General features: G+C 34.1%; 1 protein-coding gene and 1 non-coding gene across 5 annotated transcripts in view; both read left to right on the top strand.

The window, feature by feature from the left end:
• Positions 1–19,559, top strand: part of LOC126972044 (transient receptor potential cation channel trpm) — a 311,245-nt gene that overhangs the window by 284,156 nt on the left and 7,530 nt on the right. For all 4 annotated transcript variants that reach the window (XM_050818611.1, XM_050818612.1, XM_050818613.1 and 1 more), the window contains 7 exons: positions 559–748; positions 870–987; positions 2,556–2,698; positions 8,918–9,074; positions 13,781–13,954; positions 17,076–17,264; positions 18,910–19,028. In XM_050818611.1, coding sequence (XP_050674568.1) covers positions 559–748; positions 870–987; positions 2,556–2,698; positions 8,918–9,074; positions 13,781–13,954; positions 17,076–17,264; positions 18,910–19,028 — 1,090 coding nt within the window. The remainder of the gene's footprint in view (positions 1–558; positions 749–869; positions 988–2,555; positions 2,699–8,917; positions 9,075–13,780; positions 13,955–17,075; positions 17,265–18,909; positions 19,029–19,559) is intronic.
• On the top strand, positions 15,999–16,072 carry Trnaf-gaa (transfer RNA phenylalanine (anticodon GAA)). The gene has a single exon. It is a non-coding gene; the product is annotated as a tRNA-Phe (tRNA).

Below are 19,559 nucleotides of genomic sequence, written 5' to 3' on the forward strand. Positions count from 1 at the left end.
TTAAATCCAAAAACAGAACTTTATTTTTTAATTTGACTTTTGATTTAAGTTTTGCAAATATTCAAATTTTTCCAATTCTCAATACTATTTAGTATGTATATTACATATATAAAGACATACTTTGTAATATGTATATTATAAAACATTTATTCTGTTATTTTATTAAACAATATACTAGTAATACTTAATAAATCTAGGCAATGTTATGCGGATCACATTATATAATTCAATTAAAGTTTCTTCACAATACTATTATAGAAATATTTCTGTTATGTGCCAGACACGGTAACTTTGAATTCATATTCTCAAAGAAATCATACCTTACAAATCTTTCAATGTTACATATTCATTATAATACATTTAATATTTCTTATCCCTCACATTATCACAACCCACTGTTTTTGCATCTGTTTCAAGTTCTACCTCTTACTTTAATTTGACACACTTTTCTTTTGTGAATGTTTTTATCTGTTCTCATGCTTTTTATCAGTAAACTCATATATTTATTTTTTTATAGCTATGTTTTTGCATTTGTTCAAATTCTTTTTGTCTTCTCAGGATGAAATGCCACAATCGGGTCCTGAAGTGGTGGCTGACAAGGAACATGAAGGAGATTCTGAATCAACATCATCAGGAGATAATGCGGCTGCTCCAGATGTAACTGTTATAAAACAGCCTGTAATAGTGGCTCCCATTCGCCAGCGATCATCAGACAGCAATAGAACAGAGCCCAGCGATGACAAGAAAGGTATTATTTATGTGTTAATCTTTTCTTAATTATATACTTGCATTTTATTTGTTAACTTCTTACAATTGTGATGCTCCAAATAATGTTGGTATTCAAGACACAAATAATTTGTTGTTCGTAGTGCAATCATCAACAGACGATGCATTTCTACCTGAAGTGCGTGAAATACCTTCGGATGGAAACAGCCTGCGTCCAAGAACTATATCAGCAAGTACAAGGCGAACGGCTAATGCTCGGAGGTTAGCTTGTTAAGACTACTATCAATCTTCACTGGCATAAAAGAATAATTTTGATCATAAATCAAACTGGCAAATGAGCGAGTACCTATAGCACCATATAAGCGTAAAATAATAGAAGAAATATTAGCAAAAGGAAAGTAATGAAACACGAAAGACACTCTTCTGTTAATCTAAGATTTAATACTTACATATTCGTACACTGATAATAATTATTCCTCTACGAGTCTACTTAATAAAAAATCAATGAAACACGAAACAAAAATAGAGCTAATTGTTTTGGCAACATATTTAGATTTCATAAACACAAACGCGCTGCTTAGAAATTACTAGATCACATTCATTTGGCATGCCAATTTTGTTCTTTGAATATCATCAAGGATTTCATTTATTAAATCACTTTCGATTGGCAATTGTTTGGTTACTAACGAAATTTTCATCGCTGTAATAGTTTTATAATTTTTAATTTCTTTTTTACTTGCATCTGTTAGGAGACGGTTATGGAAACAGTAAGTTAATGGTGATTTCGCAGGCTTAGCTTTTAGCAACGTAGAATTGTATTTGTAAATGTCCATCACGTATATATAACAGCTTTTACACTAGCTCATATATTTATAACGCTATATACAGTTACACTTTTCACTCAGATATTTAATCACTATTAATATTATGTTATTTGTATACACATACATTAAACATAGCAGCAATTATTTAAGCATCAATGTTGTTTTCATAGTATTCTTAACGCATATGATTACTGGTTTTAAGTGCTTGTCTATTAAATAAAAGTTTATCACTAAATTTAACTTCATTTAATTAGTCTTATTTATAATTCACGTATTCTAAATCAGCGATATAATACACGTCTATCTATTTATTATGTTCATGTATATTAATTGCATAAAGTTTTTATTTAAAATTGAATGGTTTTTCTACGAGGTAAGACGGACTTTTACTATATGAGATTTTAAATTTTATAATCTATGTATGTTAATATTATGGTTTGCTTTTATCGATGATGACCTAATCACTATGAATATTATATTTTATCAGGTATAGCTTTAAATTATTTTGTAGCCTTATCACGAAGAATTGCAATGCTAGTAAAACGAACATCGTAAGGATACCATCAAATTATTTTAAAGTATGAGGCTTTTGCATCACAAAATTAAAAAAAAAAAAAGTTTTAAACTCACATTATACTATTCTATTATTATTATGCAAATAATGTTTATATTTAATTTTATGTACAAATTTATGGCACCAATGAAGTTATTTATGATTCCTTTACTGTCCAAAATATTTCTTTAAAACTTAATATGCATCTAGTACTAAATATATTATGTATAAGGTTAAATTTTAGCACGCTCAGATTATGTATATTTTCTTCATCGTCTGAAAAGTTTTAAAATTTAAACAACGCTGTGCAAAACTAACTATTATAAACTAGCATAAAGAAAAATAGCGAATATTTTGCTAATGGAGCATCTTTTTTTTTAATTTGGCTTCGATAGAAAGCGTCTTAGCACAAAATATTTATGAATCAATCATTATATTGTAATGACCAACAGGCGATCTGAAGGTGGAAATGACGTAGGAATGGGGGGACACTATTCAGCTCAGCACTTGGCACCAAGACGACAGCACAGTCAGACACATTCTGAGCCAGACAACTCTGCTGTCGATGCAACATCACTGCATAATTCTGTTACAGGTATATAATTCAGTATATATATTAACCAGTGGGAGGGTCCTTTGCACAGGATGCCGGCTAGTTTATGCGTGCCACAACGGTGCCTATTTCTGCCGTGAAGCAGTAATGTCTAAACATTACTGTGCTACGGTCTGAAGGGCGCCGTATCTAGTGAAATTACTGGGCAAATGAGACTTAATACTTTTTGTCTCAAGGTGACGAGCGCAATTGTAGTGTCGCTCAGAATTTTTGGGTTTTTCAAGAATCCTGAGCGGCACTGCATTGTAAGGGCAAGGGCAAGGTATATCAATTACCATCAGCTGAACGTCCTACTCGTCTCGTCCCTTATTTTCATAAAAAAAAAATCAACTTTTACACTCTCATTAAAAAACTGTTTTCTTAACGTGAGAAATTGTAATTTATGCTACCTGTATTTATATATAACTTTTAAGCTATTATGAAATTTAGAAAAAGTAAAATGTATTAGCGTAGTTCTTCTATCATAGTTACTAAAACATCAAAATTGGATATTATATTTTAGCGAATTAGATTTAAATGTTAATAAATGTTGTATAACTTCATGTACTAGAAAATCTACTCCCATTTAATTCAATTATAGCTTAAAATATTCGTTTCTAAAAAGAGTCCACTCGATTCGCGACCTAGGAATTGTATTTGATAATAAATTAATTTTTGACGATCACATTAACTCGATCATAAGTAAGACATCGAAATCCTTAGGTTTTATCTTGCGTATGTCTTCAGAATTTAAATCCATTAAAGCCATAAAAATATTATACTGTGCATATGTTAGAAGTCACTTAGAATACGCCTCACAAGTGTGGAACCCCGTCTACAATATATACATTAGACGTATTGAAGCGTTACAAAAAGGGTTTCTGCGTCATCTTCAATTTAAAATAAAAGCATATTTTCCGAACTACAATCAGCGCTGTCAAAAATTCCATATTCTGCCATTGTAAGAGAGGAGACGTATAGCCGATCTCATTTACTTAATGAATATAGCGAGGGGTTCGGTCGACTGTCTTGAACTGCTCGCGCGCATTGGTCTTCAGGTTCCGTTTGCTTCACTCCGGAGACCATGCTGCCTGCATGTTCCCGGAGCTAGAACTAATTATAGACAAAATAGTTATCTACTGCGGGCTGGTCGGTCTTTCAACGACTTGTCTAAGCTATTAGACCTGGATTTGTTCACCACTCCAATGAGGCAGGTAAAACAGCTCCTTACCGAGAACTTTTTCAATCAGGTGTAATTGTTAATTTGAGTTATTTTTTTAATTTATTTTTGTCTCTTTATCATTTTATATAATTTTCGTATTTTTTGTTCACTTAACTCTTACATCATATATCAATTTCTATCTGTGAAATCTTTTAACTGTCCTTCTGTAATTATGTATGTAACTTATATTTTTTAACCTAACTGTAAGTTTTCCAAAAAATAAAAATAAAAAGAAAAACGATTTAGCTGCCAAGTAAATATATGTACATAATATATATGACTACTGTGGTATATGTTCCTCTTGAACTATTGTTATATTATGTTGACAAAGTAACATGTTTAACTTTTGACGTTCATGAGTGTTTTTAGTATGACCTAACAGTATAAAGTATCTTCTTTGATTAACGCGAGTGTTACATATTTACATAAAACACTTTTAAAGGATTAAAACACGTGTAATTCTAACTCTGTTTTTATTTTGGATTTTTGTTTTTACATTTCCGTTTTCAGGGGGATGAGATCTGGAAAGGTCTTGCAACTTTTATGCAAAAATCTAACGTAAATACACAGTTATAATTACACGCGTTTTAATCCTTTAAAAGTGTTTTATTTAATTGTATAAATTTTGCTATTTTTTATGTTATGAAATATTGTTTGCAGTTCGATAATTTATATTTATACAATTTGCTCTTTATAAATTTTTATGAAATATTAAATATTCAAAAAGCTTTTAACTTCGAACACGATTAATAATATGCAACACCTTACAAACTAATTTATTTTGTATATTACAGCCATTGTGTAATACTATTAATTGAAAAGAATGGCCATTGAGTTTCTTATATGTTCTTCTAACGAGGTTTACTTATTCGGAACATAATATGGTAGATTCAATAATTTGAAAGAAATATTTATAGTGACGATTCTAAAGCGCTTATTGACTAATTGAATAAAGTTTATTCGACTTCGACTTTGACAAAATGTCGTTTCCATGTTGTTCAACAGATTGGAGTTATTAGAGGCCTACATTTAACTCAAATCCTCTCATTTGTCCCTTGTCACCAGTAATGTAGGGCAACGCTTAGATCTTTGGTGCGGATTGAATTCTGACAGGGAACATTAATTGCTACAAAGTATGTCAGCTTATAGAGGATTATTCTAAAATACAGGTAATTTGTGGGCGGATTATCAAGTACCTATAGGTGGAGAAAAAGTTTCTTTGCAAATTTATATGAAGACAATATTTATTACAGTTTATTACCATTTAAGTACAGAATACAGTTCGATGACTTTTTGCCTATTGCCTGTTATTTTAGGATTCCAAACTTATATAGAGTATAGTAGATTATATAGAAGATAATGATGCATGGCTCTTAACTAGTTCTGCACAGGCCACCTAAAATTGTATCTAATATATAAAATTCTCATGTCGCGGTGTTTGTAGTTAAGCTCCTCCGAAACGGCTTGGCCGATTCTCATGAAATTTCGTGTGCATATTGGGTAGGTTTGAGAATCGAACAACATCTATTTTTCATACCCCTAAATATTAAGGGTAGTCCACCCCAAAATGACATGTGATTTTTTTGACATTTTTTTAATTATAATTCAGCATTAAAAATACAACTTCAAATTTTCACCCATCTACGATAAACACTTACGTTTTTATTTCTATTTTAATATTATTCTAATCCATCCACAGATACGTAATGGAGTTGCAATATGGCAATCGAATATAATGATTATTGTAGTATGACAAATTTTATGTACGACTAGCTGACCTGACAAACGTTGTTCTGTATATAATAAATAAAATAATGTTTTTATATGAATTTGTCAATTATATATCATAACATCAAAAATTACTCCGTAAAATATGCACCCTGCTGTCGTAATGAAATTGTTTCACAGCAGAACTGTCAAACCGTGCGTCAATAAATTCTCTCATAGAAATTATGAATGGAAACATCAAAGGAAAAACAAATTTGTTGTTTTTATTTAATTTAGCAGCATTTTCCTATTTATTCACCTTTTAAACCTTCTCTAGAGTTCCACAAATAATTCAAGACCAAAATTAGCGAAATCGGTCCAGCCGTTCTCGAGTTTTAGCGAGACTTACGAACAGCAATTCATTTTTATACATATAGGTATATTTGGTAGGTCTGAGAATTGGTGGTCATTTATTTTTATACCCTTAAAATTGTTATTATTGATTTTTTTTTTATTATATTTGGCAATACAACGTTTGCTGGGTCAGCTAGTAATATTATAATATTAAGTAGGCTAAGTTGTTATATGAGAGATGGGCTGGGAGTTTCTTATTACTTTTTCTCCCCATGTCAAAGCCCCTTTACGAACTGATGTAGCTTCATAACGTTTACCAAGTGTTTTTGCAATAAGTTATGTAATTGTCTCTCCCTATAGTAAATAAATGAATTTCTATTTACGTACTATATCTGAAAATATTTTTACTTTTCCGCCTTATTTCAGTTTTTTACAAAATAAATATAGTCTTAACAATAAATTCTATACCTACATACAATTATTAATATCTATAGAAAGTAACAATTGGCTACAAGTACATTAATTACATACTAATACCTACAAGAAATCAACTACAGATAATATGTACCCTACGAATATTTATTTCAATACGAAGCAACCAAAAAACAGATATTTCAAACATTTCCCAGGCATCCCATGACCATCTATTTTATGATATAGGAGGAAAAACTAGCATACGGGTCACCATATATTAAATGTATTGAACAATTTTTCGCGTTGCAGGTATTTAGTGATCGTGTGGACGAAAGACATGCAGCCTGTTGCCGATTTCAGTATGATGTTTAAATAAAACTCTTTCCACCCATTTAGTCAATCGTATCAAAATATTTGGACTTTCGAATTCCATCGCTAGAATCTAATCAAGGCTCATACGGTCTGTTTTTTTCTTCAAAATATTCCTCTTTTTGTTGAAAAAAAAAAATATATAAAGTGAAAATGATCTTTGTTTGAGGCTCAATCACGCCTAAACCACTGATCGTATCGACATGAAACCACCATGATTCGATGCGAAATTTATCTTAGATGGTTTTTGGCTACTATTTTGCCAATGACCCTTCATAAATTTATCTCCTTTTAAAATTTGCCTAGCGAAGCGGGCGGGAACGGCTAGTTTCTTATCTAATATATAAAATTCTCGTGTAACGGTTTGCGGGACCGAACTCCTCCGAAACGGCTTGACCGATTCTCATGAAATTTTGAGTGCATATTGGGTAGGTCTGAGAATCGGACAACATGTATTTCATGCCCCTTAATGTTAAGGGTGGTCCACACGATTTTTTTTTTTAATTATTTTTAAATTTGTTTGATTATGAGTCACCATTCAAAAATACATACAATTTCAAATTTTCACCCATCTACGATCAACACTTACTTTTGTATCGCGATTTTAATATTATTCTAATCCATCCACAGACACGCAATAGAGTTGCAATATGGCAATCGAATATAATGATTATTGTAGTACCATAAATTATATGTACGATATATTTGATAGGTCTGAGAATTGGTCGTCATCTATTTTTATACCCTAAAAATATTAATTATTGATTTTTTTTTATTACTTTATATGGCAATACAACGTTTGCTGGGCCAGCTAGTAAATATATATAAGTTTTAAGCCATTATGAAAATTTTTAAAAGTAAATGTCTTTCTTTCTTAGTTACTTACTAAATCATTATAATTGAATATTATATCCGAAAGAAAAACAATTTAGCTGGCAAGAAGACGGTAGGTATATTATATTCCTCTTTATCTATTGTTATATAACCGTAGTTGGCACCCGCAAGAGTTTTATTTTATTATGAATAGAACAACGTCTGTTGGATCAGCTAGTTAGTTATCAAACAAAATGTGAACCAGCATCATCTGGTAACAATGATAATATTATGATAAAATCCACTCAACTTTGAAATAATATTTCATGATGCCAAAGTGCGGATTATCATGACAAAACTTATTTGGTTCTAAACACATTCTTTCGACAGTTTCTAGTGCAATTTATGAATCCTTAACTCAATACAATTAAATATTGTATTCAATATGTAAACTATGTGACGAAACGTGCAAACGACCCACCCGATATTAAGGCCCGTAAACTGTCCTTAAGGGTAATTATACACCATGTCTTTTAAAGACGCGCAACCGGAACGCACTGCAAACGCGATGTTATTGCAACCAGTGGAAGGCTCCTTTTCACAGGATGCGGGCTATATTATGGGTACCACAACGGCGCCTATTTCTGCCATGAACCAGTTATGTGTAAAAATTACTGCGTTTCGGTCTGAAGTGAAATTACTGGGCAAATGAGACTTAACTAATACCTTATATCACAAGGTGACGAGCGCAATTGCATTGCCGCTCAGAATGTTTGTGTTTTTCAAATATTATTTTCATAAAAAAAAAAAAACAATTTATATATTCGCACGTTGTGCATATAAGCTTTAGTATGCAGGCAATAACTCTTCGAACCTTGCCTTGTTAGAAAAACAAAGGCGAACAAAACCAGCGAAAGATCTTCCATAATATTATCTTTAACTTTTTTTTTTTGATGAGTAGGACAAACGACTGTACGGGTCCTAATGTTTAGTGATCACTGCCGCTTACATTCTCTTGCAACACCAGAGGAATCACAGGAGCGTTGCCGGACTTTAAAGAAGGTGTACGCTCTTACCGGAAACACTGCACAAGGACACCTCGTCTCGTCAAACGCAATCTTTATCTTGTCTTCGTTCGCTATCTTTCACCGTTGTTTGATTTATGTTGACCCGATGACACTAAGCTTTATTATTACACGCACAGATTATTTAATCCATGAAGACGCGCCTCTTGACCCTTGTACTGAGAGCGGTCAAAAATAAAAATGGGGGCAAAGAGGGGGCATCATCATGGATTCGATGTATAAATTCCAAGATTATAACAATTGACGGTCGTCAATCAGGGTGGGAGGCGACTGGCGGAGCAACAGGGATGCCTTCGACGAGGTCACGTGTAGGAGGTGCCCCGAGATCCTTACTGCTGGCTATGCACGAATATACCAGCATCACTGATGAGCTCGAAACGGTTTATGGACTGTTCTCCCCACCTCACACGCCAAGGTAAGAAACACCATTTTTGAAGTGAAAACTGATTTAGTATAATTGTGATTAGAAAGTCAATGAAACGAAAAAGCGCCAGTAAAAAGAGACAATCTCGCGTCATGACACGTGTTCTGATCGAAAATTCGTAATATAAATGTGTTTTGTTACCAGGCGATCATAGTTGAAGAAGAGATTGTCTTATGAATGACGCGAGTATTACTTAATATATTTTGACGTCAATCGAACGACCTATTACTACATAGACACCAGGAGAACATAAGTATGGTAGCGGTGATAGTAATGTCTTTCATAGCGGTTGAAATCTGTGTCATCCTAGTAACATGTACCGGGACTTCATATGCAGTTTAGAAGTTAAATGTAAATTATGCATCGGAGACAGCGATTCCGTTGATTGAGTTTTTGACGCCAAATTTAATTTGAAATTGTGCAACAGCCGCACTTTATCTACAACAAGGTCAAAAACAGTACTTGACGCAGTATTCCAAAGGTATATTGACCATACTAAGACCAAAGTATTTATTTCATATTTTAGTTTCCATAAGCCTCTTGTATGATTTTATCGTTGGTATGTGGACCGTGATTTGAAGCGTTTTTGAAGTTATACTTCTTTAAGCGCGTTATGTAATGAGAGTGAAATTTTAAGATGCGCGCGCATCACTGTAACACAAAAGTAACAGGTTGAAGTTGGTTCCTAAAATTTTCTGACGTTTGCGCCATTCGTTATTTTTTTTTGGTTTCTTCGTACATTGTTAGGACAGGCAAAGGGTTCAAGCCCATACAGCCGTATTCATTATTTAATAATTAATTCAAAGCCATCTTTGCAAGATTTTTAAAAAATTGTTCTTTCTAAAAACGTAGAATAGCACGAGGAATAAATCATTTTAATGATTTTTGTTAGGCCAAAGAAGTATAACTTCTTGCGTGCATACATATTTACACACACATTTATTTTTTTGTCAACGAGCAAACTGGGCCTATTGTCGCTGCAACTGGCTAACATTAACGTTTACGGTAACTACTCTTCAATACTTAATTTCTTCAACTAAAATCGCATCGTCTGTGGCACACCTTTATAACTAAATGCATGTGTATTTCAGAGTTAACGATGCGGTGAAACTGAACGTTTCTGTGTGGTCGTTTACAGAGATATATTATAATATATATTCAATAGAAATGCTGGGTTTATATTCAGATATTATGGCAGTTCAAATTCAAGCCGTATTCGGGAATACTGCTGTTGCGTTTAATTTAGCTGAATTTACTCATCACATATAATATTATGTACTATATACTCACACATCCTCCTGTACAACTGCGGGTGGCCATATCTAAACTAATATTATAAAGAGGAAACATAAATTTGAAAGATGTCATTGAGTGTCAAGATGTCACGCACACAAGCATATAATAGTAGCCGCAATAAAAGAAGATATTGTTCTTAGGTAGTGATACGTAGGTGAAAGAGAAGTAGCCCTGTCGCTGGCTTTCATTCGACGTTGTTTTCAGTTATATGTGGTTAAGCCTTAAGAACAATGACGGTGTTGCTTAGAGACGTGTTAAAGGAGAGTGTGGACGGTGGTGATCACTTAAGAGAGACATATACCACCCACTTGTCTAACGCACACATTTCAAAATCACGCATCGGGCTATCTATAATGAATGAATACATACATATATACAGTCGACTCTCGTTAATTCAAACATGCGTTCCAACTAGTTCCCTACAAAATCTCTATATATTTCGAACTAAAACAATACAGTTTTATGCACTTGGTAATTCGAACGAATAATCATTGCTACGTAATAAAACGACGCGTTACTTGGAACTCATCGGCGTCAAACATTCGATAGTTCAAAGTTGCAGTTAGAAAGATTGTAAGAACTTATATTTTGAGACATTTGAGACACAAAGTTCTTTAGAAAGATTAAAACTAATGTTATTGTTAAAGAGAATAGCAGTTAATAAATAATAATAATTGATAAACACTTTATTATTCGAAGTTTTATTTTGTTTCTCTCTCAAATATTTCGATTCATTTGATATTTCAAACACTCGATAGGAGGTATTTATTATCTCAAAATTGATTCGTTTAGAGTTCTTTTTGATGTTATTTCTTAGTATATATTTACTATTGTACTAAACTTCATCAAAATTGCTTAACCGTGAGATATTAATAGACAGTGCTACTTACAACCTGTTTGGGGTTGTAGTACTTAATTCCTTAGATCTATTATGCCATATATATATATTTCAGTTGTTCTGCGAACAATAGAACAAATAGAATTTGAAACACGTCTTAATTATATTCGCTAAACAAAAGGTTAAATTTATGTATTACACACAGGGCGTCCTATCGACATTGGACGACCTTCTATCGTTTAATGTTCGGTGTTCGATATTAGAACAATGAAATATATTTGCAATATTAACTGGATTAATTTACTTCACCGCCCACATTATCTTGCAATGCCTATATATATATATAAATCACAGGAGCATTGCTGGCCTTTAAGAATGGTGTGTTATTATTAAATTATATCCCATAAATTATAGTCCCGGGTTTGAATCCCGTTAGGTGCAAACATTTATGTGATATGGGTGTTTTTTTCCGAGTCATGGATGTTTATGTGTATTTATGTATGTTTAAGTAAGTATCTAAGTATTAAATACAAAGTTTTCTTGCAAACATAGTACAGCCACTGGCAAGTATTTGAGTTCCTTTAATTTAAGTAAAGTGATAGCTTGAACTTTAAGGCGCGAGGGTTACTTACATGGAAAGACAAAAGTCTTATGGTCTACGATTATTTGTAAGATTAAACATCTATGATTTCAGTGATACCTGTTATTTTTTCATAATTATTCGGTCTCAGTTTATCTAAGGTACTAGAAATGACAGCAGTGTTAAACATGTCACTTAACTAATAACTAATAATATAATAATACTAATAATAACTGTACAGAATAATTGTACCTAGCATAAGTTTATATAAATGTGTAATATATGTAATGTTGATGATCCAAATAAATAAATAAATAACTTAATTACCACGAGTAAGTTATGATTTACGTCAAACAGCGCGTATTATATGGTATTGCAGTATATATAACTGCATACACCCTTTCATAATCTGCAAATAAATCGACCAAAATATCAAATGACATCGATAAATTCTTTTTAACTAACTTGAGCCGAAAGTAATGAGAGGAATACCGTCATTTTTCACACCATTGCTGCACAAGGGTTTCAATATCCGTAGCGTTGCAAGCGTACGTAACAATAATAATAGGAACCTGACTTTTTCATTCCAAGCCTACTATATCTAACTATATATATATATATCTAACTAAAGTACCTAAGTACTGGAGCACATTAACAATGTATCTTATAAAATTCATTATTATAGCTCCAAGAAAAAAACTTAAATGTTATTTAAAATAAGCCTTAATATTGTATTTAATAATTGAATAAAATACTCGATAGGCGATAACAATTACCCGTGTAAGTAGAACCATAGGTAATGTATTTATATAAGTCGCGATATCGGTGAGTTTATATAAGCAACATGTCGACAAACGACAAATCGTGTCGGCTGGTGTAATATAGCCCGCTTGAAGATAAAAGACCTTATCAGTCTGTCGTTCAATATAATCCTCCAATCAGGTGCTTCTATCCTTATCTCATTGTTTTATATCATCGCAATGACAGACAATTTCACATAAAGCCTTCCGAGGGAACTTGGAAAGATCGGAATTGGAAATGACAGTTTTCAGACTCATTTATAATATAATATTCTTCAAACGTTTCCTGTTCCATCTCTTATTCTATTATTACTTTTGTTATTTCATGAATTGCTTTTTGTGTCAAATGTTTTTTTAAACGTTAAGCTAATGTTAAGCTTTTGACGAGGCATAGGTCACCGGATGGCAAGTCATCATTACAACCTGTCCTTTCTTACAGCAACAGGTAAATCACAGAGAGTTGCCATTAATGTATAGTATAACTGACCAGATATGTTATGTTCTATATGTCAACTGACCAATTACGATATGTTTTGATTATTACCTAACCAATTACGAGATGTTGTGATCATTTTCTGACCAATGAGGTTTCAGTTCGCCGCGGCCGCTCACCTCAGCTGGAAGACTGAATTTTTGCATTGCGAATATAATATATAGGCTAATGCTCTTAATAGTGATTTTCATTATTATAACACTAGAAATAAAGGATTGCTTGTAACTAATTCAAGTAGGCTTCATTAGATACATAATAACTTTGCGGGTAAGTGTACTTTTATAATAAAAACCCAGCCACTGTTCAGGCAGTATCTATAAAAATTTATTAAATGGCTCTGTCGTAAGTCCTTCTACTCCACAGCTGAATATCTAAGTGATCCGACAGCCTGGGACCATATTATGATTATTTTTATAGCTATAGCAATGACATTACAATATTGATTAAAAAGAGCGCAAAAAAAATGCTTTTGAGTTTCTTGCGCCGCATCTTCTCTCGCAGAGCGTTATTTGTTTCCGAAGCGGTAGTAGTGTTTAGTATATTAGAAATGACATCATAAAGAATTCTAAAGGAATCAATTTTGAGAAAATTAATGCCTTTTTTGCCTTTTAGGAGCCAGGAGGTAAATATGTTAAATAGTCGATGCGAATTTTAATAATTAAAAATACTCAAATGTTTTTCCCCCCACAGGACACCAATCGCAACACGTCTACTGTCTCCCGCGCGTGCCGCGTCTCCCTCCCAGCGTCGACGTCACGCGAGCGAAATGTCCAACCCAGAGTTCGCACTCTACATGGAAAAGGAACATCTGAGGGGAGCAGAAGAGGACGACTATCTTATAATGGAGAACCTCATACAAAGACGGTACGCTTAAGTAAATAACTACCCTCAATCATTGACTACCCCTATAGCCCAGTGGTTAATGACCCTGCCTACTGAGCTAGAGTTCGCATATCCCGGTAGGTGCAAACATTTATATGATGAATATGAATGTTTGTTTCCGAGTCATGAATGTTTATATGTATATATGTATGTTTAAGTAAGTATATTGTAAGTATTAAATATATCGTTGTCTTGTACCCATAGTACAGGCTATGCCTAGTTTGTTGCGAGATAATTTGTGTAAAAGTGTGTCAATATTTATAATTTTATTCATTTAGTTAATGCAAAATTGCTTTTGAAGTCATATTATGATCAAATGTTATGATTAGGCGTTATATTTTCCCCCTAAATATAAGCTTTCGTATGATTTGAATTAATTTTGAACAAGCCTTATACGTAGTTTTTTCATGACTCAATAACAAGTCTGAAAAAAAACAAACCGCACATTTTGGTTCGTAAATATATAAATATGTTAGTTGATATTAATGCAAACTATATTTCTTCTTATCATATCCAATATTTTTAATAATTTGCTTCAAATCTGTTCGGGCTCAGGAATAACATCTGGGACTGTATTAAGGTTTCCTATAGTCGCTGGATTTATGTAGGCACTTGCAATCAACCAAGAATCATGAGGAAAGAAGTAAAATGCAATCCAATAACCTTTGAACACTCCCACCACGTCACTCAGGTGGCGGCGGCGCATCAGCTCCAACGGTCCTGACTCTGGTGTTCCAGGTGAACGTCACTGGCGATCGCAAGCTTGCAAAGTTTATATGTAGACAATAGTATTGAACGTCAACACTAGACTTGATGACCACTGGTTATCACTCAGGGTATACATATGTAGTGCTATCGACCACGCCCGAGTAAAGATCAATTGTCTCTGTCCGCTTGTCAATCCAAGCGCGACTTGTGTCATCGGATAGTGGAGCACGTACAACTACCCTCATGATTCCTAATAAAATCAGCAAGTACCATACAAAATCCTTGTCGAAATTGTAGGTTGGTTTATTTTGTATTAATTTAATGTCTTCCAATGAGAGTGGTGTATGCACCAGTAACTGACATTAATATTGTTATGGGGCAGTGCGGCCGATTTTAATACTATCTTTGTGCTGCAGAAGAGGGCTATTCGCGCGATTTATAACCTAGGTCCTAAAGAATCATTAAGAGAAAAATTTAAAGAAATAAACATTTTGACTGTTGCTTCTCAATACATTTTTGATAATGTTCTGTATGTTCATAAGCACATTGAGGAATTTTCTAGAAACTGTGACATTCATAATGTTAACACGAGGAACAAACATAAACTTGTTATGCCTACTACTCGGTTGGGTCGAGTTAGTAAGTCTTTTGTTGGGCGATGTATATGCTTCTACAATATGATCCCAGAAAATGTTCAAAACAAATGTGTTACGAAATTTAATAGAATTGTTAAAAAACGTTTGTGTGGGAAAGGTTATTATAGCATAAACGATTTTCTTAATGACACTACGGACTGGGGATAAAGCGAACACCCTCAGGCTCTTAAATTATAAATGTTTATTGTACGATATTACATTGTAATCCATATTTTATATTAAAAAAAAGACTTTCTTGCGCCCATTCTTCTCAGGTCTGAGGCAGTCTCTTTTGAATGGGTGGTAGTATTTGAAGTTCAATAAGTGATTTTAAATCCTATTTTGAATAAAAATATTTGAATTTGAATACCAGATTATGTACCGATAAGACCATGATTGTTTTAATGTTTTGTATGTAATGCTGTTGGTGTGTCAGTAAATATATAAATAAATAAGTATAGTCTGACCAAGTCTATGTACACTCTATCTGTCTTATACATTTATTTATTTATTTAAGCAAACTTTACAGCATTTCTATTCTACAAATGAATACTATTAACTATATACATGTATTGTCTTTAACACAGTTTGGCAGATAAAATTATAATGAAATAATAAACAATATGTTATGTTTTTAAAGCAGTACCGCCTCGTTATAAAATTCTGTTTGCTTTGTTCAACTCGAACGGTTGGCTCAGTTGGTTAGAGCACCGGCACGAAACGCCGGTGGTCGTGGGTTCGAATCCCGCATCGTTCATAAAATTTTGTTTTTCAAATTTTATTTGTGTATTAAAACATAACATATTGCTTAGATTTACAAGAGCGACATCTCAAGTCAATTTCCTAATATGCAAATATTGGGGTTGAGCAGGTTATCAACTGTAAAGTAGATCCTGTAGATGAAGCCACAACCTGAACAGAATTTTATAACGAGGCGGTACTCGAACGGTTGGCTCAGTTGGTTAGAGCACCGGCACGGAACGCCGGAGGTCGTGGGTTCGAATCCCGCATCGTTCATAAAATTTTATTTGTGTATGAAATAATAACGCTGGTAAATAAATGGTAATTATATAAAAAAAGAAGAAGTCCTGAGTAATGTGTGCTGTGATACATAATTATTAAATAGATATGTGTATAGTGTATATGAATATGTGTTCCGAATAGGTGAGAGTGTTATGAGTTGTGAGTAGTGTGTAGTATTCAGTCTAATGGGCATCGTTCTCAGCTTGGGACATGTGCTCGATCACTGAGTTAATAAATTTATTACGTCTAATGAAAAAAAGTTCAAAGTGTTAACTTACTCCAAGTTTAAAATTACTTTTACCTGTTATGTAATTCTGTAGTGATAAAGGTTAGATAGAGACAGAAAGTTTTAAATTTGGCATGACTTTACTTCGAGTTTATTAATAAGAACTAAATATCTATATGTCAATAATTTGCCACTTAAACAGTTCCCCTATTAATGATATTATGTTTACTGACGTTATGTTATTAAACATCTCATATGGAAGACAACTCATAACCAGTTGTGGTTACTGGAAAACATCGAAATTGCGAAATTCCTGTTACGATCAACTTGAAAACGCTCACGAAACCATAGAAATTCCACATATCTAGTTAAGTTCGCGATATAGCTTGTACAACAGCATTCATTAGTGGATATTTATTCAATCGTCCATCTTTAATCCAATTCATACTGTGACGTCCGACTAACCCTAAAACTACTGAACCGGACGAATACAGCTCAATCTAAACCATAGCCTAGAAATGGAGTCTGTCCTGGGCAGATACGAGGAGGAGGAGGGAGCTGCTGAAGGAGGGCAAATGGGTGAAATCAGCATCAGCGTCTGCGTCAACACCAGCGCTGATGACACAATGCCGCAGCAAGGACCAGCAAACCCCACGACAACACTGCTCACTGTTAGCGACAGACGCTTACCGCATCAAAGGTAAAGTAACTTAAAACCTAGTGTTCGTACAAGATATCTTAAAATCTAAACCTTCCTAATCTAGAACAGTACCGACCTGTCAGCACATGTATCAAACTGCTGTTTAGTTCAGGTACTGACAATCGAACTTGTGAGAAAATGCCCTCAGAATACTATTGGGGCTAGCCCGGACCCGACGCAACAGGGACGTACACCACTTATGCATGGTCGCTGCAGTATCGTGGCAGCCCAAATAACATTCTGAATGCATTTATGAATTGACTATGACTTTATTCGGGCAAAAATATTAAGGACTGACGACGTCTGAGTCAAAAACGAAGAGTTAGTTACTCCTTTATCCAAGAAAATACACAAATTAGAATATCATACCCACAGTGGGGTTTTCAATGTGCTTTCTTCCACGTACCGCAAAGCTGTGGAATGAGCTTGATTGTTATTTCCAGGACGATACGACATTTTTTTTATGGAATAGGAGGGCAAACGGTCTTACGGTTCACCTGGTGTTAAGTGATCACCGCCGCCCACAATCTCTAGCATCACCAGAGGAATCAAACAACAGGAGCGTGCCGGCCTTTAAGGAAGTAGTATGCGCTTTTTTTGAAGGTACCCATGTCGTATCGTCCCGGAAACACCGCACAAGGAAGCTCATTCCACAGCTTTATAGTATGTGGAAGAAAGCTCCTTCAAAACCGCACTGTGGAGGACCGCCACACATCCAGATGGTGAGGATGATATCCTAACTTGTGGCGTGTCGTGCGAAGGTGGAATTCGGCGGCAGGAATCAGGTTTAACAGGTGAAACACTCCCCATGATAAATTCTGTAGAAGACACACAAGAGTTTGTTTGAATGAGAAATATTAACGGGAGGTTGCGTCAATACATCAGTGAAAACCGCATTCAATCGATCTAGCTATTTCTGAGATTAGCGGGCACAAACACACGGCAAAACAGCCAAAAATTTTAAAAACAATGTTTTGGCCTCGATCTTTTATTGTAGTTGTTATAAGTGCAGTTGTTGTTGTATGTATAAATTGTATTTTATGAAAATAAATTTAATGTACACGGTACCTTTACGATTTTATTATATTTTAGATTTTATGGTAACCATCAGCTGAACGTCCTGCTCGTCTAAATTGTACCCTAATCCATATATATTAAGTTTAAACTTTATTAGAGTTTATTTATCTCAGACCTCTATAATAAAGGTATGTGTATGTTGTGTCATTCAAGCAGCAGTGTGTGTAATGTTTATTTTAATTAATTTAATCTATTAATAAGGCATTTTATATAAGAAAACTAGCTTTATGCACTTCTTCTCCATATAAACTTTAACTGTGTTAAATTTTCGCTTTACCTTTGCACAGGATGCCTGCTTGATTATGGTTACCACAACGGTGCCTATTTCTGCCGTGAAGCAGTAATGTTTAAGGATTACTATGTTTCGGTCTGAAGGGCGCCTTAGCTGGTGAAATAACAGGTGACAAGCGCAGTTGTAGTGCCGCTCAGTATTTTTGGGTCTTTCAAGAATCCTGAGCGGCACTGCGGCATCAGCTGAACGTCCTGCTCGTCTCGTCTCTTAATTTCATAAAAAAAACGCAATAATAAAATGATGTCTATAATATCAATCGTTGTGGTTTATTTTTAGACACTCCCTCCGTCGTTCGTCGGCAATAGACAGCCGAGAGTTGCCATCTCCATTACAGCCACTACTCGGTGACGACACATGTGGGGAAGTTCTGCTTCCGGTGCCCAGGCAACCCTCAGGTAAGAACATCTACGTTGGCCTATGGACTTGTATCCCGTGCCACTAAATAAATTAAAAAAAAACATCTACGTTCTGCCTAAATAGTTTTATTTCCAGCGTTATTGGCTTACGGCCGTTCCCAATATTTAGTCTATCTCTTACTTGAGATAAAAATCGTAACTATCGTTGATTTTTCAATCCGAACAAAATTATCTACGGTAACTCAACTTATCCGTACACGCTATCTATCAATGGGACAACGTATAGCTTACCAGCGATAGTTTGTATTGAAATTGCAATTCATAATCGTCCCAATATAACGCGATAAGAATGACTTATTGTGTATATTGGGACAGCTAATTACTGACAGTAGAAGTTAGTAATTTATCTCTATCTGTAGATAGTATATTGGGAACGGCCGTTAAGAGTTGAGGTCTTTCTCAGATTTAAGAATTGCAAATCATTAATGTGTGTCGCGCTAACGCAGCTCCTAGTTAAAATCCTGAGAAAAAAAAGGATTTTTACTTATGTACGTACGCAAAAAGATATTC

Source organism: Leptidea sinapis, chromosome 25, assembly GCF_905404315.1.
Source record: "Leptidea sinapis chromosome 25, ilLepSina1.1, whole genome shotgun sequence".
Taxonomy (NCBI): Eukaryota; Metazoa; Arthropoda; class Insecta; order Lepidoptera; family Pieridae; genus Leptidea; species Leptidea sinapis.